The sequence below is a fragment of the Rissa tridactyla genome, chromosome 6 (genome assembly GCF_028500815.1).
Source record: "Rissa tridactyla isolate bRisTri1 chromosome 6, bRisTri1.patW.cur.20221130, whole genome shotgun sequence".
In the NCBI taxonomy this organism is placed as follows: domain Eukaryota; kingdom Metazoa; phylum Chordata; class Aves; order Charadriiformes; family Laridae; genus Rissa; species Rissa tridactyla.
Window position 1 is genome coordinate 48,894,781 of NC_071471.1, and position 27,641 is coordinate 48,922,421.

The following is a 27,641-nucleotide window of genomic DNA, read 5'->3' on the forward strand; positions in this document are numbered from 1 at the left end:
CAAAAGCTCCACTGTTTTGGGGGACTGATACGCTGGAAGGATATCATACGCATATTGAGGAAAAAAGTCACTTAGATTCATTGGCTTCCTGTAGGGAAACTGTATCAGAGCTAAGAGAATCTTTCTTCATTTGCTTAAATAATGCACTTGAATGACTGAAGGCTCTGGGGGCAAAAGATTTCAAGTCTCAAATTTGTTAGAACTGGCCACTTGGCCTGTACGTTTGAAATTTCAACTGGGTGGCTTGGGTTCTGATATGGGGCAGATGTTCAGGGCACAGGTCTTTACCTGTCTCAGACACTTGTGGAAATGGGGAGTAAAGAAGAAAGGAAGCATTGCCTGATGGTTTCAGAGTGGGGCTAGGAGTGAGGAGATCTCAATTCTATTTCTGTCACTTCCAGTTAAAACCCTGATTCAGCAGAGCATGTCAGGATGTGCTTAAGTACTTTGCTGAATTGAGGACTGGCTGCTGTAAAGTAAAATCCATGCCTGGGAGAAGGCCAGGACAAGGTGCGTATGGCCCTTAAATGAGATTTTAAATAGGGCATAAAGCTTGCCCAATTTCTTTTTCTGGGTACAGTTCTACCCTCAGAGCTTCAAACCTCTGTGTGCCTCAATTTTCTTATCTGCATAAAAGAAATAACACCTTACCTAAGTCTTAATGACTATAATAGTCCTCAGATGGAGTGGCTAAAGGAATATGCAAGATCATTATACGTTTGCATGCAAAGCTTCTGGCCACATTCTACATTACAATTTTACTTTTTAAGTAGATAACAAAAAATTGTAAGAGTTACAAACACAAAATGGGACACTTTGACAGCTGGGGCAAATATTCCTGCTTTCAGAGGTTGCAGGCTGACAATCACAAGCAAGCTACAAGGTGTTAAGAATAAGTACCCTGGCCTAAAAGTACCATGATGGCCTTTCCCAAACACACATTAGTCACTGGAAGATTGATCGCAGACTCTGTAACTGTTTTGCTACTAATTTCCAAGAATCCTCTCAGTAAAGCCAAGCCAAAAAAAGGGAAAGCACCATATTTTTGCAAGAAACTGTCAAATAACAGTTCAGCGACATTCAAACCAGATAGAAACAATCATAGTTCACGAATTCAAAAACTCCTGTTCCTTGAATGGTCGGAACTGGCAAAGTCCACATCATCTATGCTAGAGGAAGACCTATCAAGTGCCTGAGGCTGAAGCTGCATGCAGCGGGCTAGCATTTTGCCTCTGCTTTGGACACTGCTCCATTTTAAATATGCAGAGTATAGTGTGAGCATTTAATCAAACCTGTCTCCATCCTGATCACGTAATTACCATTAGAAAGAATAGCAATGTGTCCCTAAACTATAGATTGATGAGCCATCTGTAAGCTGAAACAAAGAGCAGAAGGAAGCTTAATTGAATCAAATATTTAGAATAAATTACACTCTATCTTGTAGTTACTCAGAAGCTGGCCTTCTCTTCAGGCTTCTGTCCTGCGCGTCTGGAATTCATCATCACTAACTGCATTTAATCCTTCAACCTTACTATAAAGTGACTGCTGATAATATATAATTATGGTTTAATTCAAGTGGTGAATCAACTTTGGGGAATTTGTGGGGACAATGGGAACTTAGGCTTTCATTAAATGGCGAGAGCAAACCACATGATAATGCAGCGCAAGTCTTTGTCTCTCTCTAATGGTGAGATCTTGTATGGAAGCTTATGGGTCTGCTCACCCCTCCCAGGTAACACATCTGCCTGATCTACTGCTCACACTGTAGAGGCTCAGGACTTTCCACCTGTAAAGAGGAGGTGACCTGAGAGCACAGCTGTTACACAAACTGTACCACCCAGCTGTTGCAACACTGGCATCTCTAATAGTTGCAAGGGTTGACCCCAGAGAGGTGAACACAGCTGACAAATGTACAGCTGGGACTTGCTCAAAAGCAAATGCGGCTGAAGGATAGTGCATTAAAAAAAAAAAAAAAAAAATCCCCCTAGTGCAGTAACTCCCAGAAGCCACCATGAGAATGAAAGCATGTAATCCTAGCTGCTGGCTTGGTATCACAGCCCCTGCTCCGAAGATGTGACATCCGAAACAGTGTGGTGTGACATTTGGATGCGTGATGGGGAAAGGAACAGAAGACTGTTACAGAGCAGACTTTGCATGTCTACTAGCTAATTAAATGAGCAGATGACACTCGCTCAGCAGTGCTGCCATGCTCCCCCTTTGTGCTGGCCCTCTCTGATACACCCATAAAAAAGATAGCAAGAGCTTGAAGTCATGTACAACATGGAAAACTCCTAGGACTCAGACTGAGTGCTTAGAAATCTAGGAAGAGGACTGCCCCAAAAACACCAACTCATTGTCCAAGGACAGACACAGAGGTTCCTGAATGCTCAAGACTCACTTCTGCATTTTCAATGCTGCAGCTTCTGATCCCGCTGGGACGTGCAGGGGACAAAGCGGGGAGCATCATCTGTTTCTCATGTCGCCGCAGGCCTAAAGAAAAACCGGGCTGCTGGGTGTAGCATAACTTAGAGGCATTTGTTCAAACCTCTGGCATTGCTGTCCCACCTTCTTTTAACAAACTCATGAAGTGCTTTTAGTTTGTTTGAATTTAGCCATGTTACACATGGACAGCACTATCTGTGAATTGCTGCTGATGGGAGACATTAGCAAGCTTTTTGTGATAAAGCCCTTGGATACAGGGAAAGGAACATGAATATAAACCTCATCCCCTCTTTTGAAGCACGAACAGCTCCCCACATTCCCCAGAAACCTTGCAGCTCAGACCTGCGGCACACACTATGTCTCAGCCACTGCAATCTTGATGATATTCAGGTGGCAACAGCAGCAAGTGCCATAACTTGCAGCTGGCTTCTTTTTTATATCATTTTGATATCGCACAGTTAGCTGCATCCCTGCTTGTGTTCTCTTTATCACTTGAAGAAATCCATCCTAAATGGCCACAATAGGCGTAAAGAAGCTAAGAGGTCAGTGCTGATTTAAAAGACTGTTCTCCCTACTAGTGGAGATGAATACAACTCGGTTTTATCCAATCCATCTACTGAAACTGCACAGGCCTCCTCCACCCCTGCCACCACCCTTGCACTACCATGAGGAACATGACAGCGCTGAGCAGCTCCATCTGTTCTTCCAAACAAGAGGTACACCAGCGCATTCAGATAACCTACGAGCTCCCCACTCACAAGAGTTGTAGACCCATGTCTGGGTGGTTTGCAGCACATTTGATTTTACTGCTTATTTCATTTTCACAGGAGTAGCAGCACTATCATGGCTTTCCCACAATGAAAATGTGGAAAGCTGTAAATGAAGCAAGACAGGTCTTTTGGGGAGGGACTTCTGATGAGATCCAAAACAAGAAGTTCCAAGCAAGGAATGACAAAGACATTTCTTCCTTCTTTGCACACCCAAGAGCTGCAAATGAGCATTTCCTGCTACAGTGAGCACTGAAGTTTCTTCAAAGAAACTTAAAGGATTTTTGTTTCCTCACATGTCAGTTGCTCTGCTCTCTGGTCTGCCAAGCCCTGCCCCAGGGCAGTGGCATTTCACTGCTGCTGCTTCTGCTTCGTGTTCTGCCTGGTGACTTGCACTGGGATGAAAAGCTGTACGTGAGTATAAAGCATTACCTCTGCATAATTCTAATCACACACAAATTGGTCTCATGCATTTGCAGCTACTCGTGGTTTCTCAGTCACCTGTTTTATAATAATAATTTTAAAAGCAATGTTTTGAAAAAGGAAATGAACAAACATAAAACCTGTAAAAGAGGGAAATTAATGTGGGATTTCAGACAAGTTATTTATCTTTCTTTTTGCCTCAGTGCAATACTGTGGGGATAAGCACATAACTAGCTGCTTTAATATTTATTCCTATTATAGGAAAAGTAAACATTGCTGATAAGTCACTGCTTTCCAGGATTAGATTTCATATTTTAGAGACTGCTTTAAATTAATGCAGAAGCAAACATTATCTTTTCTTCTTATTCATATATTTCCCTAATGAGTTCCAAGCAAATTGTGCCTACTTATATTTTATGATTTTAAATAATTAAAACATTTTATGGAGGCAACTAAAATTCTCCCCAGAGTTAGCAGAACGATTATTGATTGAACAGATCTCAAGCTACAAGGAAAAAATTATTATTTAGTTTAAAGGCTCATAATTTTATTCCTGTTCACCTACTGAAAAACCAAGAGACCCTGTGCATTTTTACAGCAACCTTTTGAGTTACACTTGGGTAAGGACTTTGGTTGTGTTGGTAAGCAGAAAGTAGTAACTTTTTGACACTGTGAAATTAGATTTGCAAAAGATAAGTTAATGAGAGCGCATTATTGCTGCTGTCACAAGTAAATGCAATGCCTAACCACTGCATACACGTACTACAATGCAGTGTTCATTACCCAGGATAAAACCTGTGTACGTTCACAACACCAAGAATTTGAATTAAATCCACAAATCCAAAACATCAGCAAAAGAAGTCCCCTCTCAGGGGAGAACAGGTTCACAGGACACCCAGCCTCTACATGTTGTCTTCCATGGCAAGGCCACAGGAGTCCGTAGGGTTATGTCCCAGAAAGGGACTCCAGCTAAGAGCATGAGAACAAAACAAACAAACAACCAAAAAAACCCAAAATAAACAAAAACATTTTAAAACAGCTGCAAAAGAAACCTGTAGAAAGGAAATGGATGTTTGCAAATCTAAATAGAAGTCAAAACCAGTAACACCTGGAGATAAAACTTAAGCTTATGGGTAAGGAGCCTCATACTTGCCCATGATGTAACTCGTGTCTTTTAACCTGTGTTTTGTTAGGAAGCAAACATCAGGAATTTACATTGAAAGGTAAACAAAGCATGCATTTCCTTGTACTAGCTATGAAAAAAAAGATTTAAAAAAGGGAGAAATCACAAAACTTAGGACAATACGTATAAAGATCCAAAATGCTGAATTTTTAAAGCATTATTGTTTACCCTGCAGGTCCTACCCTTTTCCCTATAACAGCTAATGCTATAGGGAAACATGCAGGCTGTGTTTCATGACACTGAATGCTTGTTTCATTTCTTTGTAAGGTATATATTTTTGCATTTGCCTCCTGCAAGTCGGCATTGCTGTTGCCTGCTACAGGTCAAAACCTGGAGGGCAGAAAGAGCAATCATAGCTGCAACCAGAAGTGTAAAGTTTTGTCGGACAGCGATGGAATCCAGGCGGAGCTGTGAGAGCTATACGGGGACAGGGCAGGGGCACCGAGACCTGCATTGCTCTATGCAAGGGGACCCACATCTGCCTCCACCTCCAGTGGGGTCCAGCTCTACAGACAGACGTGAGAAAGGGTCCCTCAGGTGCCTTCACCCACAGATTCCACCCAGCTACTGATGTCTCCTTAGCCTCCCAGGTATTAGTGTGCCATTTCCACAGTGTCACCTTCAACGTCCTCTAGCCATCTAAATGTCAACTGCTATAAAATGGTCTCCCAAGACACTTAATCCATCTTTTCAATGTAAAGTAATTAGCGCGGTCGTTCCAAAGCAGAAAGCCACAGTTAATTGTGCAACTACTGTGCCATCATGTATTATATCAAAGAGATTAATACAACCTGAAAGAAATGGCAGGGCCTTCCTTGGTTTCCTTTGAACAGCAGAGCTAGATTATATTCCAGTGAGCCTCAAAGACCTCCCCAGTGCAGAGGAGCATTAATTCACTATCAAAGTGTAATTACAAAACGATACTCACTAGGTCAAACTCCCGACAAAACAGTTTCTGTACAAAAAGCTGCAGTTTCTTCACAGTTGTGTAAAGCCAGCTTCTATATCACCTCTGGGTCTTGGGCACAGTCATTTCCTGGGAACTATTCCCAACAACAGGCAAAGAGGTCCCTCTCCTTGGGCCAGGGGGACAAGCAAGATGGAGCTAGTAAGGTCTCCTGCTGAGAGCCTGGGCCACAGTAGCAAAGCTGAGCTTGTCAGGCCCCACCAAGGTCTGCTGCACAGGATCAGACCGATAGGTCTAACAATCTGAGACTGATCCAAGTCATCACTGAAGACAAACTTGAAAGAGGCAAAAGCACAGACACCAGAGATCAAAACCCAGAGATCTGGGACCCCAAAATTCATTCTGATGTTACAGAAAAGACCCCAGGTGCCACCAAGCCCATCTTGCTCCCCTCTCTCATGCAGCTTTCGTTACGTACATGGTCATGCAGCACTTTGACAGGTGCTACCAAGTTTTCCTTTCTTGATTTTCAACATAGTCACTTACATACCAGATATTGAGTGATGCCCTTGAGATCAAGCTTAACTTCAAGTGTATATTTAAACTTCCAGCCATGGACTATGATAAACTCTTCATGAAAACTTCAGACCTACAGCTAGGGTCTTCCTGTTGACCTTAGAAAGCATATATAGTCACCTCCACAAACTACATTAAAGGCACATGATTAAGGCTGCAAAGCTAAGCACCCAGAAGGTTGCAAAAGACTAATTAAATTTGTACAAGCAATCTTAATTTTGATCATCTGTATTGCATAAAGGCATAATAAGATAACTTTAATTTTATGATCAAGCATTTCTGTATTCTACCTCTTATGTGCTCCTTCCTGACCTTATTAGGTCTCATTTTACTTCTTTTGCCTCCAGGCTAATAAACTGAGAACCTATAAGCAGGAAAATAGCTAGCTTTAGGCAGCCTGTGCCAGTAGAGTTTTCCTAGGTCTCAGAAGGGCCAAGCAGCCTTGTGTCATGGTCACATTTCTCCAGCAGAAGAGGTGGAGGAAATTAGGGAGCCAAACTCACTAGAAGAAGTTATAACTGCCTTTTCTATGTTTAATTATCTTTTCTTTCCACATTAGGTTTAGCTTACTTCATCTCCATAAAAAGAAATAGGACCGTAACAGCTACAGCCACACCAAATTGTTTCAACTAACTCCCAGTACTTTTCCTCCAAGGGATTCAAAGGCTACCAAGGATAAGGGAAGAAAAACAGAGGAAAGGCAAGAATGGTTTTTCCCATGCAACAGGAAAGTTATTCTGTGAAGGGGGAAGGAAAACATTAAAATTAAAGCTTTATTTTCGTGGAAAGTTTACATTTTGGGTACTTCTCCACTTCTCTTTCCTTCTCTCCCTTACTGCTAAGCAGACTGAGGTCTTTATGCCTGAAACCCTGCCCCTCAGGTACCCATTTGCTGCTGTGCAGGCAGCTCAGCTCACACGGCCAAGGCAGGAACATACCCACTTGCAATGAATGCCAACACAGCCGCACTCTGCAGTGTGGCCAGCACGCAAGGGCCAGGTGTACCCCAACCCCACCAAACTAGACACACGTCTTACAGCGACACACCATATTTTTAATTCAAGAAATTCCAAACAGAAATATGAGAGCAATCTCATTTCAGGAAGAAGAAACTGGATTAGGCTAACAAAAACATCCTTCCAAGACAGTGGGCTCATGCTCCCTGCAGAGCATCGCTCTCTGTGCTCAGTACTGAGTGGTGCTTCACCAAGCACAGGGGCAACCAAGAGCAACCACATAACTCCCTGGCACTCCTCGTGGGATGGGAGTGTGCTGTGAGTTAGGAGGAACTGTGCTTCTGGAAGAGGCTGCTACAAATGGCTGTGGTGGGACTGCATGGTACACCTCCCTGCTACAGCTTCCCACAAAAGAAAAGGAAATGGTAGGAAATGGGACTTTGAGCCAGACCGTTTACACAGCCCACGAGAGGGAGACATTTTGAAGCAGAAAGTGGGTTAGTTGGGTCGTGCTGGCTTAGCAGAGAGACCTACCAAGACTCCAACATCTATGCACGCTCATGAATTCACCTTGTGATAGGCATGATAAAGTTAAGCCAGGTGAGTTTTGGACTATATGAGTGGGCTGTAAACAATTTCAACAGCATGCTGATATACCCTAAACACAAAGAGGACCTTTGCTAAAAAGCATTAGGTCTCACCTGAAAACCTACCAGTCTTGCACCAGGACTGAATGTTGTATGAGATTTCCCAAGGAACTTCAAAAAAAGTAAACCAATAATAAAATATTTCCTCAAATACCATGGGAGGAGATCAGCTTTCTGTTACAGAGGCTGCAATACAAGCCTACAGCCACACTAAATTACAGTACCCAGAAGAGGTATTAGTTAATCGCAGTTTACTTAAAAACATTTCATAAAACATTGATTCCTGAAACACCAGAAATGCCCATTCACACTCACCTGGTGCTGTCTCTGCCAGTGAAGACTCTGCAGCTAGCAGCATAGAAGGCCACCACCTCTGCTTACCACATCCATGGGGCTGTCCAGTAGAGCTGGTCCTGCTCAGCCCAACCCATGAGCCTCCCAGTTATGACAGTGAGCAGCCTGCATCCAAACACTACTGCAGCAAACACCACTGCATCCTCCTCTGCTACGGCCATGCTTTTGTCCAGGCTAAAGGACACATGTGGAGCACCACCAACAATAGGGCAAGGCAGGAATACACCCTACCCTGCTCTCCAAAGCACATGCTGCCAATTAGAGAAGTAAAAAGTGATACCAGGTGACTCTCATGATCAATTGTAACCCACTCAATCCACTCAACAAGGTAGCAAGGAAAAATTCACTATAACTGTAAATTTGCCCTGGGCCCAGGCCTAGCCCACAGCTGGCAGTGCACCCCCTTCTCCCACCCCCCAGTAGCTGAGGGACTCAACATACCTGGCAAAGGGGTGTTTGCATGCTCTGCTTGGGCAGGGAAACAAGGCTCAAAAAACCAATGAGGGTCCCCAAAAAGACCAGGTGAGCAGTGCTGGCTGCACGGTTCACTGCCCGGCACCATAGATGCACTAGTCTTCTGGTTTGGTCCAGGAAAGACAAGTTTTGTATGTTCATGAACAAAATAACCCACCCTCAACCAAAATATTCTGCCCATCAGCTTTTTAACAGCCCCTCTGTGTGAAAGGGATAGTGGTGGGCTTGCTCCTCACAGCAGTGCTGACCACCCTGCAACCGCTTCTAGTGGGAGGCCACCACCACACAGCGCCAGCAAAAGGATACACGCGCTTCACCTCAGTGTCCCCAAGGGACAGGCCTGAGTAGACTTGTCAGGCACTCTTCCCTGTCCCTGTGATCTAATTGCTTGATTGGGACTTAAATTAATTTTAAAGATGGGGGAAGAGTTTTTGAGCTATCTACACTGTGGCAGTGCAATGTCCCCGGCTGCAGCAGCACAGCCATGCTGCCGGCAAGCCATGTGGCCACCACAGGGTCAGTGGTGCCACGCTGTGGCATCTTGTGCCACCAGACACGGGAAGATCACAAGTCAGGCAGCATTTTGAATCCTTCCCCTTTGCCTTCTGGCTTTCAGCAGCTGGTGTGCCCTGTCCTCCTGTCAGCAAGTGCTTCTCAGAGCCGAGGGTGGACAGAAAGTCCCTTTGGAAATCAAGGGATCTCAAGCCATTTGGAGGTTTCTAGAAAAGTGTTGCGAGCAAAGCAGCAGTCAAGAAGATAGCCTGCTTCGTTAATTAGTTTTGTTTGGGTAGAAGAGGGGTGCACGCAGGAACCGGCAGTCCCAGGTTGAGCGCGGGACCAAACACTCCCTCAGGAGCCGACAGGTGCTGCCCACTTGTCCCAGACACGGGGCTGAAGGACACCCGAGCGCCAGCCTGAACGGGGGTTTCCCCCCCTCTAATTCTGTCCCTTTAGCTCAGGATCAGGATTAAATTTACCGCAGTTGTTATTTTCCACCCGGTTTCTCCCGGCCGGCGGGCCCGGAGAGGTGCCTCACAGACCCGCGTCCTTCCCCACAGCGGGAGGCGCGGGGGCAGCGGCGGCCGCCAGATGGCGCCCTCGGCACGCGGCCGGCAGCGCGCGGGGCGCGGCCCTGGGGGCAGCACGGCAGCGCTGCCCCTTTCACGGAGGAAGGGGTGGCGCGCGCCTGGCCGAGGTGCGCGTGTCTAACCACGCCACCGCGGAGCAATAGCGTTCTCCAAGGACTCCGCGCTCCCCGCCGTGCCAGGCCGGGCTCCAGCCTGACGCAGGCTCCCGCACCCAGCCGGCTCCAGGGAGCGCACCCAGACAGATTAGCGAGGCGTTTGTAACACCCATTTAATGTTCCAATAGGAGCACAGGCACCGCAAACAAAAACGGTACTGTGTTGCTAACAGTGTAAAATCGTCAAATAGAGTCGTTACTTTAGCACTAGGATCTTCCCCCCTGGATCCAGGGCAAAGAACATCCCATGAAAACACCCACAACTTGGGAGATTTCTGATGCTCGCATCCCTGTGAATCGGCGGTGGTTGTACTGCAACTATTGCCATGGCATCAGTTTCAGCAGAAAATTCTCATTTAAAAAAAAAAAAAAAAACACCACAAAAACCCAAACCATATGCTGCAGTAAAGGTCAAATATTTGGAGCTGAAACAAAGTCTGACTGGTCGCCACCGTTAAAGGTCTGTCAGCACTTTTCCCAACTCCAGTAGATAAGTCTAGATATGAACTAAATCTCACAGTGTATAACACCCCACATCTAATGGCATTTTTATGTTTTAATTGCTTATCTTTCAGAAATCACTGTGCAAGAAAAGCCTGCCTCTTTTTACATGAGCACTAGTATCAAACTCGCAGCTAAAGCGGATGATGCTGTACATTAGGCTCACAAAAATGAATCTAGTTGTTTATTGCTTTCCATTTAACCCAGCAGCATGTGGAAAGACAAACACAACGGGCAACTAAAAGGCAGGCCCAGGAACAATCATGAGAAGGGAACCATCGGTAACATACAATGAATGCACACTACAATAATTGATATAATCTGTGGTTTTATTCCAATTCCAGACCAGATCAGGAACAAAAATATTCCACTGCAAAGGGAGGCTGACAGACACGATAAAACCGCGTGCCACAAATGTAGCCCTTTCATGTCACATAAGAACCGAACGAGCATTTTTTGGGGCTTTCCTTTCTGCCAGTTCACAGGAAGCACTTGTACCTGCCATTAAGACACTACTGCCACAGGTGCAACCCAGTAGTTGTCATTTATTAGTGGCTTACCTTGCACTGATTGCCTGTCTTTGCTGTCAGGAACCATAAGGAAGCAAGGACCTTTGACATAAGCAGGGCTGAATCATCCACACATGGGCTGTCTCCTGGTTGCTCCGTTCTACTTCCTACTGAAGTGCAGTCACCACAGATTTAAACGTGCCTCTGTGCCTGGTAACAGACTATTGCAGTAATGAGCCAAACACCACAACAGGACATTAGAGGGCAGCAAGCACACTCTTGTTGCTACCTGGCTTTATCCCAGAGATAGCCAAGGGAAAGGTAAACACCTGTGCCCCAGTGCTTGGGGGTGAAATGTTTCCATGCCCATTCCAAAACCAGCTCCAAACAAGTTTCCTCGTTTTGAAGGACTGCAGTATGCAACAGGCAGATTTAAGAATGTACCACACCAAGTTGAACCATGTGAAGAGTGCAACATTAATTGAAATAATCTGAAGAATTTCTATGGCACAGCAAGAACATAAATGCTCGAGTCACTCACAGTCACTTATAAAATCCAGGGCATCATAATCTCACACAAAAGGATTTTTATTTATGAAAGTGTGATTAAGTCTCCTTGTAATACGCAGACAGACAACCCCTACTCCAGCCACACCAGGCAGGAATGCAGTGCTACAGTTCACACAAACAAGATGCACAGCCATGCTCAGGTCATTGGTTATCTCAACTGTCTTTATTTTATTCAGAATGACACCCGAGGAAAGGCTGGCTATCACTGAAAGTTGTGATTAAGGCTTTTTACATGTTCTAACAAAATGGAGTTATTTGAACTACCAACGTTCCTTACCACAAAACTCCAATTACACCACCAGCTTCTGTAACACGCTTGAAAAGCACAATTGAAAGCCATCTTTATAAGCCTCACTTGAGAGATGTCAAGAGATAGACGCTTCCTTTTTATGCTCAAAATAGTGATTTATGACAGCATATTTTAGGAAAACTCTTATTTTCACAGTTGTCTTTACTACTGCAGAACCCTTTTATCTCTCCAGTTGCCCATCAGCATTATAACAAATAAAACTACTTAAAGGCTAAGGAATAGAAGTGATGCACATGAAAACAGTAAAATGAATGGGTTCAAGCTTTCTATTACTAATTTGTATGAAGAGTGGAAGAGAAAGTCCACGGTATCTGCTTTTATTTCACTTACACATTTTGTAACCTCAGGAAAAATAGCTAGAGCTGAGCAGGTAGTGAAGAAGTCAGACCCCTACAGCCCTATCAAAAGCTTCCAAAAAACTGAGAAACATCATTGTTGTAGCCACACTTGTTTACATATGCAAATAAGACATTGTTCGTAAGCAAAAGACATTTTGAAGCAAGTCCTTTATCTGCCCAGGTACTACAGTTAGATTATTTTTACTTTTTTTCCAAGAAGAAGCCTGGACACAACTTGTGAGGCACCAAAGATGGTTTAAACTAAAAAGATAACCCATACTAAAATTCAAATATCTGGCTGCATGGTCTCTAGCTTTAAGTGGTCAAGCACATAAAACCAACTCAAACTAAAAATATAGTTTACAAGTGTTAACACGCAACAAAAAGAGTAAGAAATTGCACCTTACGTGCTTCTTCCACCATCAAGTAGTGGAAGTGCTCCTCATAAAAGGGCATCTAGAGACAACAGCAGTACAGGTATTCCAAAGCACAAGTGCTGACAAACCTTCTCTTCGTCATGGAACAAAACCAGTCAAATGCACTAACAAGCCTGCTCAGGAGCCTGAGCTAGAAGCTTAAGCTCTGCTCTATCTACTGCAAAGAAGGTGTCCCAGCTATTCCACAGCTAAAGCCTAAACACAGGCAGCTGACAACAGAGTACTTAACTCCAGAATTTGAGTATGAGGGTAACAATGCAGGATGGAACAAGACCTCAAGCAAATCACTAGGACTTTTATGGGGGTTATGTCTAATCCAGCATGAACGGAACACAGCTTGCAAACCAGAGATAAATCTTCCTGATCATAAGCTAGCCACCTGCCTTATAAAGGAAGCTGCTGTGACCTACAGGCTGCGAGACTTAAGTATCAACATACCCTTCTCAGCTATGAGAGATTGTAAGTATGTTCCAGGCACTCTCCTAAACTCCGTAAACCCCCATTCTTAACCATAAGCACTGTAACTACATGTATTTAATATATTCCACAGCAAAAGCAGTCACAGCTAGTTATGTCTGACCTCAAGGGATGTTATGTTCACACACCAAATATCTCTCATATTTCCATTATCTCTTAATTTTACCCTGGAAAAACATGAGAGTTTTTCCATTATTCCACGTTTCTGGACTTAAAATTGGTATCTGCCAAGATTTATCAGTCAAAGAGAAAGCAAAATCAGATGCATTTTCCTGTCTCCATTTAAAATTAAGCCTTTATTTCAGTCATTTTAAGCAGAAACCTCTCACAGCAGTTGGGATAAGCAGGCTGTTACACCATTATACTGTTACATTCAGTTGCAGAGATACGTCTCACTTCATACAAATATAAGCAAAAGGTGTGTTTGTGGTGGTTTTTCACCCCTTGGGCAAAAGCACCAAGGAGCAGTTCTTAAATGTCTCAGTGTGCCAAGTACATCATTCTGCACTCTTTGCATGAGGAGGCCAACTAGTAATGCAGTAAATCTTGTCTGTGGAACACAGGGAGAAGTAAACCGTTGTGTCATGACAAGTCTTACCTGACAGAAAAGCACATTCAACTTGCTTGAGGAATCCCAACTGTTCGGTGAAAACCATCTATACTCAATGTGGTCGTGGGCAGGGGTCCTTAATTGCACAAAGGTATAGAGCACTACTTCTTGGATTAAGTTAAAACTAACTGAGCACTACCCTCATATCTCAAATTCTTAAAATATCTGAGGCACAAGTATATGTGTGTACTTGTTTTATTCATAATTTGTCTTGGGATACCAAATGTATTTCTACTTAAGGTGATTTAACAAAACCGTTGACCTCGTTTCAAAACATCCACTGATCCATTTTTCATTCAATGGCAATATCAAATGTTAAAAGGAACATAAAAACAAACATGCACACAATTGTACAGTTTTCATAAATGTCTATTTCATTATTTGTGGGTAGCGCATTAAACAGTTAAATACATTTAAATAATGTTTAAGTGACTGCACTAATGCAGAATTTTAACTAGATGGGTAACCAATTTAACTAGAAACCAGCTAACAAGTAACTGTCTAAATACTTCAAATACAGCTCTTGTTCTAGGTCATCCTTCTCGGGAAAAAAAAGCCTGCTGGTCACATTGGAAATACATTTTAAGGCCAAATTCTTCTGATATCCCTTCTCTGCAGCAGTTTCTTCACCTTTTTAAGCCTCCAATTCCAGGCCAAGACCAAGTTTATGGCCACCAGCATTGATGCTCTTTCCATCTATCAGGGCAGAGAGTGTAAGCTTCACACCTGTAAGATTTTTAAAGAGCATGTTTACAACATACAATAAAGTAACTTTCATACAACCCAATCTCTGTCATTATGAGTCCCAACTACAGCCCTTTTTATATTTCATTACTTTCCTCTAAAGACTTCTACAGAAGAATCCATTTACCCATTAAATTTATTGAAAGCTAGCCATGTGAATCAAGCTAGGCACTTTTTGTAAATACTGTTTTAGAAATTGGATATATAAAGTCTCTTATTGGTAAGTACACAAGAGCTCTCCTTTTCTAAGTTAAGGTGTGCAAGGAAGAACAAAAATTCTGTATAAAAACACAAGACATTTGTACCAAGGAAGGGATGGAATGAAACTACAATTTTTACTGTTTTTCAAATAAGGAACTAACCAATGGTAATACAGCATTAACAGGCACTTTCATATTTAAAACAGTACAAGTAAAGTTCTGGAGGTTTTTTTTTACTAAGTATGAAGAGCAGGAAGTGTGTTCTTTTGACAATTAATCATTATTTCAAGTAATGCAATCATCCAGTATCATATAACTGGAGAAAGCAATGCAAAAAAAGACTGCTTTCCACAGCCTAAAGCTAAGCTATCAAACACCATACAATCCAATCCCACACAAACCAATGAGGAATATGATGCAGAAATACCATTGGATACAATGGAATTTGTTTGGTTTAGTAAAAAGGTTTGATGTGCAACACAAGCTACTATAAAACATCTACTTTGCCTTCAAGACAAAGTTATTGTGAATAAGGGAAATAGTTGCATATAAATGCGTAGATCTCAAAGCTCTTCTTTGTGATGCATAAAAGATATGTATGTGACATGAATTCACATGATAACCCTTACCTGGCCTCAGAGTCTGGGTGTAACCCACTCCAACTAGACTAGAATTGTTCACTTTTGCCTGAAAAAAAAAAAAAAAAGACAAAAGCAATTGAAATGTTGTAACTGATTAGTTCTTTGTTATCATTCAGAAACTAGAATAACTACGGCAACATCACTATTATTAATTTAACCAAGTTTTACTTGCTCTTCCAATATCTCCGTGCTTACTGGATTCTCTCTTCCCAGCTACGCCCTTGGCCCCCAACTTACAGCTGAAATAGTAACATATTTAAGAGTAAACAGAACATAATGGCAGGGGGAACTGTTACTGGGATGTAGTTTGTCAGGCGAACCCCCACACTCCCCCCTTTTCAGAAGGCCATAGCAATTTGCCACTACAGACTCCCAAAAACAAGCCACTTCAGAACAATCCTCTGTGTTCACATGATTACAAAAGTAGTAATATCTTGCAGGTCCAGTCAGTCAAGCAGCAAACACCTCATAATATCATCACAAACACAATGTGCAAAATTATTTATCTCACTTTGGAACCACTCTATAGAGGAAGTGATGCAACAATCCAGGTTCAATTCTAACTTTATAACATTCAGAAAACTTTTCTGCATATTACCTTTAACCAGTATCGCCAGAGTTCTTACCATGAGAACACAACAGAGATCCCAAACACTGGTTATAAAAACATCTGTAAACTTACAGAACTAGACATGAAGGGTGATTTTAAATTATTTATTTTTTTTTTATAAATACATTAAGTCCTCTAGAGCAGCACAACATTTGACAGTCAGATTCTAAAAGAGACTTTGCTGTATGCAACGTTACAGAATTTAAATACTGCTGGTTTACTTATAACCACTTGGATTGTAAGAGTAATTCATACAAGACTTCCCGACCTATTACCTTCTTTGGCACTAATAACACACAGATTCTCAGAAATGGAAACCACACTGTGCTTAGCATAACCCTTCTGGTTAGAGTCATACTTACAGAGATAGAAGCAGTGGAATCCAACTTGTATTTAGCCGCAATGCCAAAGCGAGTGCTGTTGCTACCTGCTGTCCAAGCCAGGTTTACAGCAGTTTCAAGATTGTCACTCACTTTCTGGTAAATTGACCCACCAAATTCTGAACCATCATTGCTGCACAATTTAAGAAGAAGTTAGTTTCCTATATTTAAATAATCACAACATTTTTTTTGTTTTTAACTACTTTAAATTTTTGTTCAAATGAGAATTCCAAAAGTTTGAGTTGTTCCACATTTTTTGTCAGAAGTGGAGATGAACAAAGGCTTCAGGGCAAACTTAAACTGCAGTAAGTGATGGGGAAAAAAAAATAATATTTCAGAGTGCTATAGCTAATTCTCACACTAATGTTACACTAACTACTTGAATGCAATTCCAGATCACATCCTTACAAAACTAGAAGATAAATCTTAATACCTAGGGAATGGGCATTTGGAATTCTATGACTATTGAATACATATGATATTCCTAAAGAATTAGACGACCTTTTTAAAAATCTGTCACAGTGTTCGACGTTAGTAAACTGAAAAGGAATTCTTACAGTCCAGGCTATAAAGTCTTTTGCAGCTTCCTCCCATACCCCCCAGTTTCCATAAACCCATTCTCCCCCTCCAAAAAGGACAAACTTCTACCTCAAAAATGTAGTTATTTACTAACGAAACACACTAGAACAATGCCAATTTTTATTAACTTAAATTGAAAACACTTTTCTGCAGTAGGTTTTGATCAGCATGCTCTGAAGAACATTTAAGATCTAAAGACAGCAATTCTGAATAAAGTTCATAAGCAGGATCTTACACTTGTTTAGTTACACTCTAAGTCCACTCTTCATCTGAGACAGTCAAGAAGATGAACCTACCCAAAAAGTCCAAAAGCAAAGCTCTAGTCTTACTCCAGAAACTACTACTGGCCTACTTAACCAGTGCTGCGCTAATTACTACCTCTAACACATCTACTAACCTTAAATTATAGTCAGATGCAATTTAATGTAATGGGAAAAAGCATTATGATCAGCTCCGTATAACTGAACTATTGCACTTCCAATTGGGATGTACTTCAGTATTTTAAGTTGTAGTATATATTATGCTGTAAGTGCTAACAAGGCACAGGTATTTACTGTTTTGAAAAAGATAGGTACAAAGTAACGTTTATCATTTATCTACAGTTTCTTATTGAAAAATGCACTCCACTTAATGGCCTTGCAAGTACTTCTTAGTATTTCAAGCATTTGTATTCAGACTAGAGAGAGAGGTAGAGAAAACCTGCTTCTGTAAATCTGGATCATTTTCAGTACTTACACATTAGTGTGCAGTTGGAAGTCTCCAGTCTTGTAACCCACAGAGAAGTTATTTCTTGTCAATTTTGATTTGGCACTATCAAAAGTCATCTGATAACCAGCAAGCCAGCCTTCATAACCAAAGACAGCTGAACCATGTATTGCGGGTCCAGCAAAATCAAAGTCAACATCACAGCCTAGATTTAGGCATTCACGTTTATAAGCTGACTTAATTTTACCGCTTTTCTTCCTGAAACAGAAAACAGTCATCTTAAGACAAGGCTTGATCTTCCACAATCAACCGTTACATTCAAGCTATGTGACTCTACACAATGCATCCAAATACCATGCACATGCATCCCCTAGACTCAGTCAAAGCACAGCTAGCCCATCAAGAAAGCACAGGGCATTTTGTGATGCATGTAGAGGCATTTCCGTGCCTTCTGCAATTTTCCAAGTAATTCTATCCCAGAAAATACGCCAAGTGGGCTGTTGTGAAATGTCCAATGCTAACCCCGTAGAATAAGATGTAACGCTAAAAAGCGGAAGCCTTCAGCACTGGGATTTGCTAATTTGGATCAATAGCAAACCATACAAACATCTCTGTCAGTACAACAGACCAGGTGAACATTTACTGACCATGGGCATTGTTACTACCCTAAATATGGTAAAAAGGTTAACAATTCTTACCCTGTATTTGGTGAGAAAGTTGTATCAAATGTCAACTTCAAGCCTTTGGCAATCTAATTGAAGGGGGAGAAGATAAGATAAAGCTATAAATTCAGTTCTGCTAGTTAGGTAAAACAAATAAATACTCTTCTTATCTGACAGCATTTACATCTTAATTTATTACCTGATCTTCAATTGCAATTTCTGTTCCCAGAGTGTTATCTGTGTTCCATTTTTCTGTGAAAGTCAGCCCATACTCAGCCCACTTGTATTTGGTCTCCAAGCTCCCATTCACTTTTCCAGTGTCTGTGTTCGATGAACCAGATGTTGTGAATTCCTAAAAAGGACAGTGTCCATGTTATACTGAAGATACACGTGATCCTGAAAGCATTACACAGTGCTAAAAGAGAAAAGACTTCTCTTCAGCAAACACTAAGATCTTGTTATTCTATGCATCAAGTTTAACAACATTAGACAATTTGTAGGGAGAGAAGGAGAAACAACACACTCCAGAACTGGACAATTCGTGACCACATGGAGGCATCCCCCAAGCCCCATCTCAACTGCAGTGTTTCTGCTACTATTACAAAATCTACAGGTTCGCAACACAAGTCAGAAGCAAGACAGTAGTTACCATAAGTATTCTCCTTAAAAGCAGAAACAAGTTCTTGAAAAATCTGATGCTCCTAATGAGCAAATTAAAAATTAAACAAAGAGTCAAGGCCACTATAAGGAACATAATGCAACTCCAGTAAAATTCCTTACAGATCACATGTATTTTCATTATTCCAGTCAACCACCTCCAAAAATAAATTATGTACAGCTGTAAAGTGTCATAGAATGTCATCATTTTTCATATTGGGGGGTGGGGTGGGGTGGGTGGTGGTTTGTTTTTTTGTTTTGGGTTTTTTGTTGTTTAAGAGAGTTCTTGGTCTAACTTGTGTGCCTATGGCTTGAGTGAAAGGCCGGTGCACTTTTTTTTTACTGACATCTATAGAATTCCTATTCCCCGACACTTTGGTTTAATAATACACAGGAATAACATTCATGTTTGAATTGTGAGCTAAGGCAACAGCCTGATTTTATGCTTCTGGTAGAGTCTTACCTGGAATGCTTGAAAATATTTACAAGTTAGCAATATCACTCATATCTCCTTATTAAATTAAGTAGTCCCTGATGTCTCTCACTATTTGGATTCTCACAAAGAACAGAATAATTTCTGTGTACCACTATTCAGAAACTAAAGGCAATACCTAGTAGAAGTCTGGTTTGCAAATAAATGTTAAGGAGCTTTTTCCACTGAAACACTATAGCCCTTATGGTTTAAAAATCAAATTTTAAAAACATATAAATCAAAGTTTTGATCTCTGACTTCCTCCACCCACAGTATCATTTTCACATCAACTCCTCACACTCACTTCCCCCAGAAGGAAACATGGATTTGAAATCACAAGTCCTTAAGCATTTGTATTCTCACAGCCCAAGACCTACTGCACATCGCAAGAGCGCAAAAGGCTGTTCTTTAATGGTGGCTGATCAAATTTAACTATGGCCAAGACATTTACTTGAATGATGTTAGCAAACCACTAAGCCATCCACACAGTTGTGCAATTCTAGTAAGGTCTATTTCTTGGCAAGTGACAGGGACTACACAACTTCAAGTTCAAATACTGTCATCTTTAACTTCATGCTTTGTGCTATTTCTGCTGCATGGTGTATATGTGGCAGCAACCATTGTGGTAACAGCTTCATGACCAGCAAATTATTGCATTATCTCTTATCTCTGCTTTAAAACATCTGCAGTACATACATGCCAGCACTTTCTCCTCCTGGGAAGGTTGGCTTTATAACTGATACGGGATTCACGTGACAGCTTGGATTGTTCAGAGAGTTTTACCAGTATTACTGTTAGTCCTCAAAAGAAATAAGCTAAAATAAGAACAACTACATCTGTAATAGGGCTCCTGCAAACTGTGCTTCATTGGGATACAAACTTCTAGAAAAAAAACACAGCCCATAGAGTTATTATAAGGTTAGTTACCCATGTACTTTGTTTCTAACAGCCAGTTACACTGTTAAAGCTCCCAGTTATGAAAAAAAAAGTCTATCTTTATCTAGCAAAGTCTTCTCTAGAAATAGATAAAAGTTCCAGGAGGCACTGCTTGTGTGACCAAGACATCTTGCATGGAACATTATTGCAATACTTTAATACCTTTAAAGAGGTGCCAAAGATTCAACATGCTAGTTCACTGCCAACTACTTCACACAAGCATTAAGATGCCAGAAATTTCCACCAAATAAAAACAGTATCACAAAGGACTTTAGAAATAAATGCTGTGTACTATGGTTGATATATTAAAATACTTCAAAAGCACGTCAGCTATTTGTTCACCTTCAGACATAAGACTAGGCACAACTAAAAAGCCTCTTCATTTTACAGAGACTACTAAACAGTGCGATACCCCTTTTACAGTCAGAATAAAGTCATATCTTCTGAAATTATTTTACACCAGAAGTTTATCACTCATATAACCTATAAACTACTTAACAGCATCTGGAAGGTGTCCTTTCTAAGTAAATATCACAACATATGCACAAAAAATATAATGAATAAAATATATTTAGACTCACCACTCCACTTGCAGATTTTGTTTTCACATCCAGTTTCACCAACCCAAAACCTTAACAAACAGAAGTCAAAGTTACACCAGTAGGCTTTAACTAAGACCACACACATTTTCCAAGAAGCTGGTTTTCCAGTCAGCCTCAGCCGTGTGCCACATATATACATATATAAAAACAACCATTGACTGACTTCAGTAACACTCAAATTTTAGATGCCACAGCAGGTAGAGGGAGGCCACTCTAGAACAAGCCAGGAGTTCTGTTCTATCATCACCATATAGAAAGCAGGGAGTAACCTCTCAGTTGTACACTGTACATTTAACTACCAAACAATGACTTCCAAGAGTAAACTTAGTGACAGACAAAAAACATTCTTTTCTGCTCCCAGGGTGGCATCGGCTTTGTAGTCAATGCCATTTGAAGAGCTACCCCAATGCATGAAATTCATCTCTCATCACCAAGAAGAAATATATCAAAGTAAAAAACTGTAAAAGTGGGAAATACATAGCTATTGGAACTGTAATATAAGTAGATTTTATGGAAGTGTCAATTTACATTGTTACCCTGACAGCTGAGCGACAGTCTTGGTGAAAAAGCCCCCACATGCATTCCCAAAGATCAGAAAGAAACAGCACTGTAACAAAGCAGAATTTAACTATGCAACTGTCTGGTATTTAGGCATTATAAAGGGTTGAAGAATTCCTTATCCCACTAGCTATTCCTCTTTCTATTACAAAATAATGTTACAGTGGTATATATCCCTTTCTGTATCAACAAATGTCGTGGCGCTGACAGACTGGCAAACAAAGTGTACTCCTAAGTTAAATTACACTTGATGCTTACATCCTTGAATACTTGCACACCTCTGACATTTATGTGGCTAAAGCAGTAAGATTTAACAGACTTCACATCAAAACAGCCCACAGAAAGCCTCTAGTGATCTGTTAGTTGATGGTAATGATATAAACACAACACACCTTCCCCCTCCCCAGAAACACAGGCCATTTGAGCATTTAATTTTACATAGAGGCTTAAAAAGGCAATTCATTGCTGCACCCAAACACCATGATTTATAAAAGGTACTATTCTTACCATATCCTTTATTGAAGATATCTCTGGCAGATTTGCCAAGATCTACATATGATGGAGGAATCGCCATTGGAGCTGAAATGCAACAGGCTAATTAATAGCGAGCCTTTTATCACTGCACACACACAAAAAACTGTTAACACAACTCTAAAGATACTCTTTAAGGCAGATGCATATATGAAGGCAGTTAACAGACAGATGGCTCAAACAATTACAGTATTGCGTGAAACACCTACAGATTTTCAGTAATGGTCATGGTGAACACAATGTTTTCTTGGCTTAGTTAATCTGCTTGTCAAGAAGAGACATCACAAGACCACCCAGTTCTTAATTTTTCAAGTATTTCTCCATAGATCTTTAATTACCAAAAATCAACTAACAGCTACAGCTCACATTTCCAGAGTTGACAGTTACCATCAAAAACCAGGAAAACTGGAAATTGGAAAAACTATAATGCAGAGTTATTTCCTGAAGTTCCACAAAGTAAAATTTGACAGATGCTTAAGAAAATTACATTTTGAAAATAAAACCTTGTAAGTCCTCTCAGGTAAAGAGAGTGCATATCTGTCTTGCAACATCATTTGTCCCACATTTTAAATAGTAGACATACAATTTAAAAAGGAACGTCTAATGCCATTAACTAGCAATCAATCTGATGAAGTTCCCCCCACCTCCCTAACTTACAAGAGTTTAAATTTGTGGGGGTGCCTTGTTAATCTAAAACAAACAAGTAGCAGGATTGCTGGGTCACTGAGAAAAGCTCTCTTTAAAAGTCCCTTTCTCAGATGGGGAGCCTCTGGCAATCTCACCGTTAAAGAACCTGTCGTTCAAGACTAGGTATGACCCAGCCTCCCTGGCCCGATAGACAGATATCAGCCTACAGTCTCACACAAGCCTGAATGGTTCTCCTCCCTCTGAAGATAACTCTATCTGTAACTGCCTTCAGTGACTGTTTTCCCATGATTTCAATAGCAAAAGGCCACTGTTACAGAGGTGCCGTATTTTAAAGTTTTAAAATACAGAAAACAGAGCATATTTCAAAGAGTTAATAACACCCCCATGCTGTGAAAGGGGGGAAAAAAGGCGGGGGGGGGGAGGGGCGCGGGGCACAAAGACACAATGAAATTAACTAGTTAAATTGCCATAAAAAGGCTAAAAACAAGCAAACAAAAATCTTCTATGTTTTCAAATTGATTGGTGACATGTTTTCCACAGAAAGTCACAGATGTCAGACTAACATGACTGTTTACCTTGCTCCTGTGTGGGGCTTTTTTTGTTGTTTTGGTTTTTGGTGTTTGGGGTTTTTTTGTTTTGGTTTTTTTTGTGTTTTTTTTTTTTTTTTAAAGTAAATGGACAAACATCTTCAGAACCTCAAAAATAACAAGGGCAGTAATCTCACATGTTAACTTTCAACTGAAAGCAGAAAAGTTTACTTTCATTTTTATATAGTACGTTTAACCAATATTTAGATTTTCATCACCTGGCTAAAGAACTGCTTATCTTCTGCAGATCTCTGCAAGATCATGAGTGTATTCAATAATACAGAATCAAGGCAATTCTCTCCCCCCCCCCCCCCCCAAAAAGTTTCTTTCTACCTTTTCATGGCCTTATCTACATAAAGGGAAAACTTTCCTGAACACTTGATTCAGGATAATTTCCTTTAGGGCACCATTGCGCTAAACAGACCGTTATTTCAGAATACCATCCACATTGAAAAAAAAAAAACCAAACACAAACAACAAAAACTGATTACACCTGCCATATACAGCCTAACTTTATGAACTGCTACTCTTAAAAAAAAAAAAAACCAACCTATTTTAGCAAACAATGGTAAGGCACAAGACTGTTTCTTATCTTTCTACAATTTCTAATGCAGTTTTCCAGAGTACCTTACCCCTCCTCCCTAAGCCATAAGAGGATAACTTCTACCTCCTCTGAGCAAAAACATTTACATTCACAGTTTAAATAAAAATAACAAAAAAATCCACACCCTTATTTAGTAAGGGGTTCTAAACTCTACAACCAGGTTACTATAGCAAGACATCCATCAATTTCTCAAGAATATAAAATAATTCTTGTTTTCCATAGAGTTAAAGTAACTGTCTCTTAACAAAACACAAACAAAAAGTCATGAAAATTATGTACAGCATTTGAAGCTTAAAAAGGCTTAGTGCAAGTTCAAGTCCATAATAAATAAGTCTTGAGAAAGGAAATTTCTATAGCAGAACCGATACTAATCCTGGTGACAAGATATTAAATGATTCCTAGTATTTATTCAATGAAGAGAAGCAGGTGCCGGACCAAATTACAAGAAAGTCTCAGAACACTGTCCTAAATTTCTGCTGTACAGCAATGGCACAATTCATTAGCAGCTTAAAATAATTTAGAGAAGGTTTAGCTATGTATTTTTTTTTTCTAATTAATAGGTCTCAGTTCTAACTAGCGTCTTCAGAAGAATAATTATTTCTAGTTTTAAAGTTTTACACTAGTCTTTAGCACAGACATGCCTTTACAGTGTAAATAAACAGGCTTTTAGCTTTTGTTTTAAATGCTTCCAATCTGACTAGACAACCATTACAGGCAAGAGATTTATGCTAAGCGTTAATGTTCCAAGAAGTTAACAAACTAGTATCTGTGTCTGAATTTAAAGAATTACTACAGTAAAAGGATGTTGTTGTTTTATCTGCCCTAGTTAAGCTTCCTAGTTCATCATTGCAAGGAAACCAGCCAGCATTTGTCAGACATTCCAGCCTACAGATGCAAGTTTTGTGATAAAAAGTTAGAACGGAGTACAACTGTCACACTGCTGTTCTAATCCTACACTAACAGGGATGGATGAGGACAAAAGGGGAAACCAAGAGTTAACTCTGGGTATACGGAACACCTGATAAGCCAGTGCTATCATCACAATGCTTATTAAATGAAAACAGGGCCAAAAAAAAAAATAAAAATCATTCCTGTGTCCTCCAGTGTTGGCAAGTCATCTAGATTTGCAAATTCTTCTAATCAGAAGTAATTTCCTTCAACTTTATTTTGAAGTGTCTTTCACTTAAAAACTACTAATTAGAAGTGCCTAAAATTTAAGTACCATTTAGCAATGTGAGGCTTGTTGTGAAAGCAACTACCAGATCATCTTATTCCTCATTTAAAAAACACAGAATCTACTTGAATCAACTGGGAGCTCTACCCTGATCTTTGTTTCATGTCACCCTAAAAAAAAAAAAAAAAAAAAGCTTAATTAATCTGTTACTCAGGAGCCACAAACAGGCTTTCTTCTTCTGTAAAAAGAAGAAAAAAAAATTCCCAAGAACAGAAAAAAGTGTTAATGTTATCAGAATTATTACATCACAGATTTTTCTTCAAGGTAATATTTCAAAACTCTCTCACACCCTATAATTAAAGGAATGCCAAGGACTTCTATAAAGATTTCTAACAATTTTAAGATCTCAGGATGTTGAAGATGAGGCTGGAGAATAGATATAATAATTTAAAAAATTATATTTTGTAATACAATGGAGGCTATAACAAAAAATAGTTACTCTCTCAATTTTAAAAAAAAAGGCAATTACTACATTGAAACTGTATTCCACTAGTGTAAATAGCAACAAAGAAATTGACATTATTCAAAAAATATTTGTTAAAATACCTCGGACACGCCGCTGACCTTTAGACTTACACTAAAAGCTTAAATAAATAAGTAAATAAATAAACCACCTCATTACCCTTGCTTCAGCTCTCTCCCTACTTACATCTCGGGGGCGGACACTCTACTCTAGTAGCCATAGCTAGGCCAACTTAGAGACTCTACAGAGAAGGGAAGGAAAATTAAACATCTGAAAACGAACTGCGCGTTCAGAAACCGAAAGCGGGGGGTCAAGGGGAGCCTGTCCCGAAGGGAAGGACACCGAAAGCGGAAACGTGGATGCGAAGAGCCGGGCCGGGCGGGGAGGCGGCAGCAGCACACCCTTCCCGAGGCAGGGCAGGCCCAGCCGCTCCCGCCCGGCCCGGCCCGCCGCCAGGGCGAGCGGCGCCCGCTGCCGCCGCAAGGTGAACTCCTCCGCGCGGCCATCTTGGGCATCCCGGCCTGACCCTCCGCCGCCCTTTATGTAACCGCCGCCCGGCCCAGCCCGCCCCGGCTCCGCACGCCGACGAGGGCGCGGCCCCTGCGGAGGCCACGGGGGGAGGCCTGGGGGGAAAGGGGGGAACGCGTGCGGAGAACCCCGGACCGGCCCGGCCGCCCCCGCCCCACCGTTAACCGGGGCCGCTGGGGAAGGCGCCCTCTGGCCCCGCCGCCCCCGACCCCACGCGGCCGCCAGCCCCGCTCGCCACCCCGCCGCCCGCTCGCCCAGGGGCCGAGTCCCGCTCGCCTCCCCCTGCTCCCGCGAGGCCGGTGGAGGCCCGGGTCGGCACCTGGCTAGCGCGGGAGGGCGGCAGGGCCGGGCGGAGCGGGGCCGGGGGTGCGGGCGGGTCTCGCCGTGAGGAGGCCGCGCTGCTGCAGCCGCTGGCACTGGAGGGCGAAGTGAAGGAGACACCGATCCGCCCGCCCGCCGCCGCCGCGCAGGACCCCAACGAGTCGGGGCCGCCCCGTCCGAAGCCTCCCGCGCCCGCCCCACCGCGCCGCCGGCCGGCCGGCGGGAGACGCCGCCGCCCAGGAGCCACGAGCCGCAGGGAGGCGAGAGACGCCGCGCTCCAGGGCGAGGAGCCGGTGGGGGGACGGGGCGGGCCGGCAGGCGCTCCGCTGGGCAGCCCCGGCGGCGGAGAGGGGGCCTACGGGTGGGCGGGGCCAGCGGCGCCGGGCGGTAACGGCGGTGGCGGGCGGCTGCCAAAGCGCCGAGCGGTCGGTTGGGCTGCGGCGTCTGGCGGGTTCCGTCCCGTCGGGACAGCGGAGCCGGGGAGCGACAGAAAGAGCCGGGGAGCCCAGCGCCCCCCGGCTCCGCAGCGGCCACACCCAAGAAGCGTTTCTGCTTAGTTGGGGTTAAGTGAATAGACGCTGTCCCCCACATGGGGATGGGAGGCCGAAGCGCGGCTGTCGGCAGGGCTCACAGGAGGATCCGTGCCCAGGGACACTGCCCTCCCCCAAAACAACTGGTCACTCTTTCAGGGCCCACCCACCCCCAGCCTTGGGGCACCGACTGGCAAATCCTTCACCAAGGGACAGCCACGGAGACCAGCTCCACAGCCAGACGAGGTGGCTTCAGTGCCGTTTGCCCCGAGAGCGTGTGTCGGAGGCTGTCCTTGCTCCTCACAGCCCCCCAGGCCCATTCCCCACAATGGCCAGCCCTTGCAGGGCACTGGGGCGGTGGCACTCTGCCCAGCCTCCCTCCACAGGGGTGCTTGCCTTCACTCTCGGACTTCCCACAAGTCTTTGAAAACATTACACCTGACACAGACGCTCCCATTGCTACCCCAAAACCCACAGACACAGCAACATCCAGTAACCTGGCTGTCCTGCAGCTGATCTGACAGCTCATACTCTATCTAACAAGGTTTGACCCCTCTTTCAGACAAGCACCAGCCTCTCCCATTGCCTAAGCTCCAGCCACCACCCACCAGAAGACCCCACACACCCCACAACAGAAGGCAGCGTATTTCACATCAAAAGAAGCAATAACCCTCAGAAAGCTTTCTTAGATAGTGCTGTCCTGATCATGACTAAGACCTCTTGGAG

General features: G+C 42.5%; 1 protein-coding gene across 1 annotated transcript; it reads right to left on the minus strand.

Annotated features, from left to right (window-relative positions):
• Positions 1–13,390: 13,390 nt before the first annotated feature.
• On the minus strand, positions 13,391–26,543 carry VDAC2 (voltage dependent anion channel 2). Its single transcript, XM_054205957.1, has 9 exons — positions 26,384–26,543; positions 21,977–22,048; positions 20,891–20,940; positions 18,444–18,596; positions 18,281–18,333; positions 17,613–17,840; positions 16,281–16,431; positions 15,297–15,354; positions 13,391–14,449 (listed from the first exon to the last, which is right to left on the minus strand). Exons 2-9 carry the CDS (start codon positions 22,041–22,043, stop codon positions 14,358–14,360), a joined length of 852 nt encoding a protein of 283 aa, XP_054061932.1. The 5' UTR covers positions 22,044–22,048; positions 26,384–26,543; the 3' UTR covers positions 13,391–14,357.
• Positions 26,544–27,641: the final 1,098 nt, after the last annotated feature.

What these genes read in the sequence shown, in the direction of transcription:
- VDAC2 (XM_054205957.1), bottom strand. Translation starts at nt 22,043, where the DNA reads ATGGCGATTCCTCCATCATATGTAGATCTTGGCAAATCTGCCAGAGAT. An exon ending in AAATTGCAATTGAAGATCAG is followed by an intron (nt 18,334 to 18,443) that starts GTAATAAATTAA and finishes CCCTTCAATTAG; the next exon opens with ATTGCCAAAGGCTTGAAGTT. An exon ending in TTCCAACTGCACACTAATGT is followed by an intron (nt 16,432 to 17,612) that starts GTAAGTACTGAA and finishes TAAATTGTGCAG; the next exon opens with CAATGATGGTTCAGAATTTG.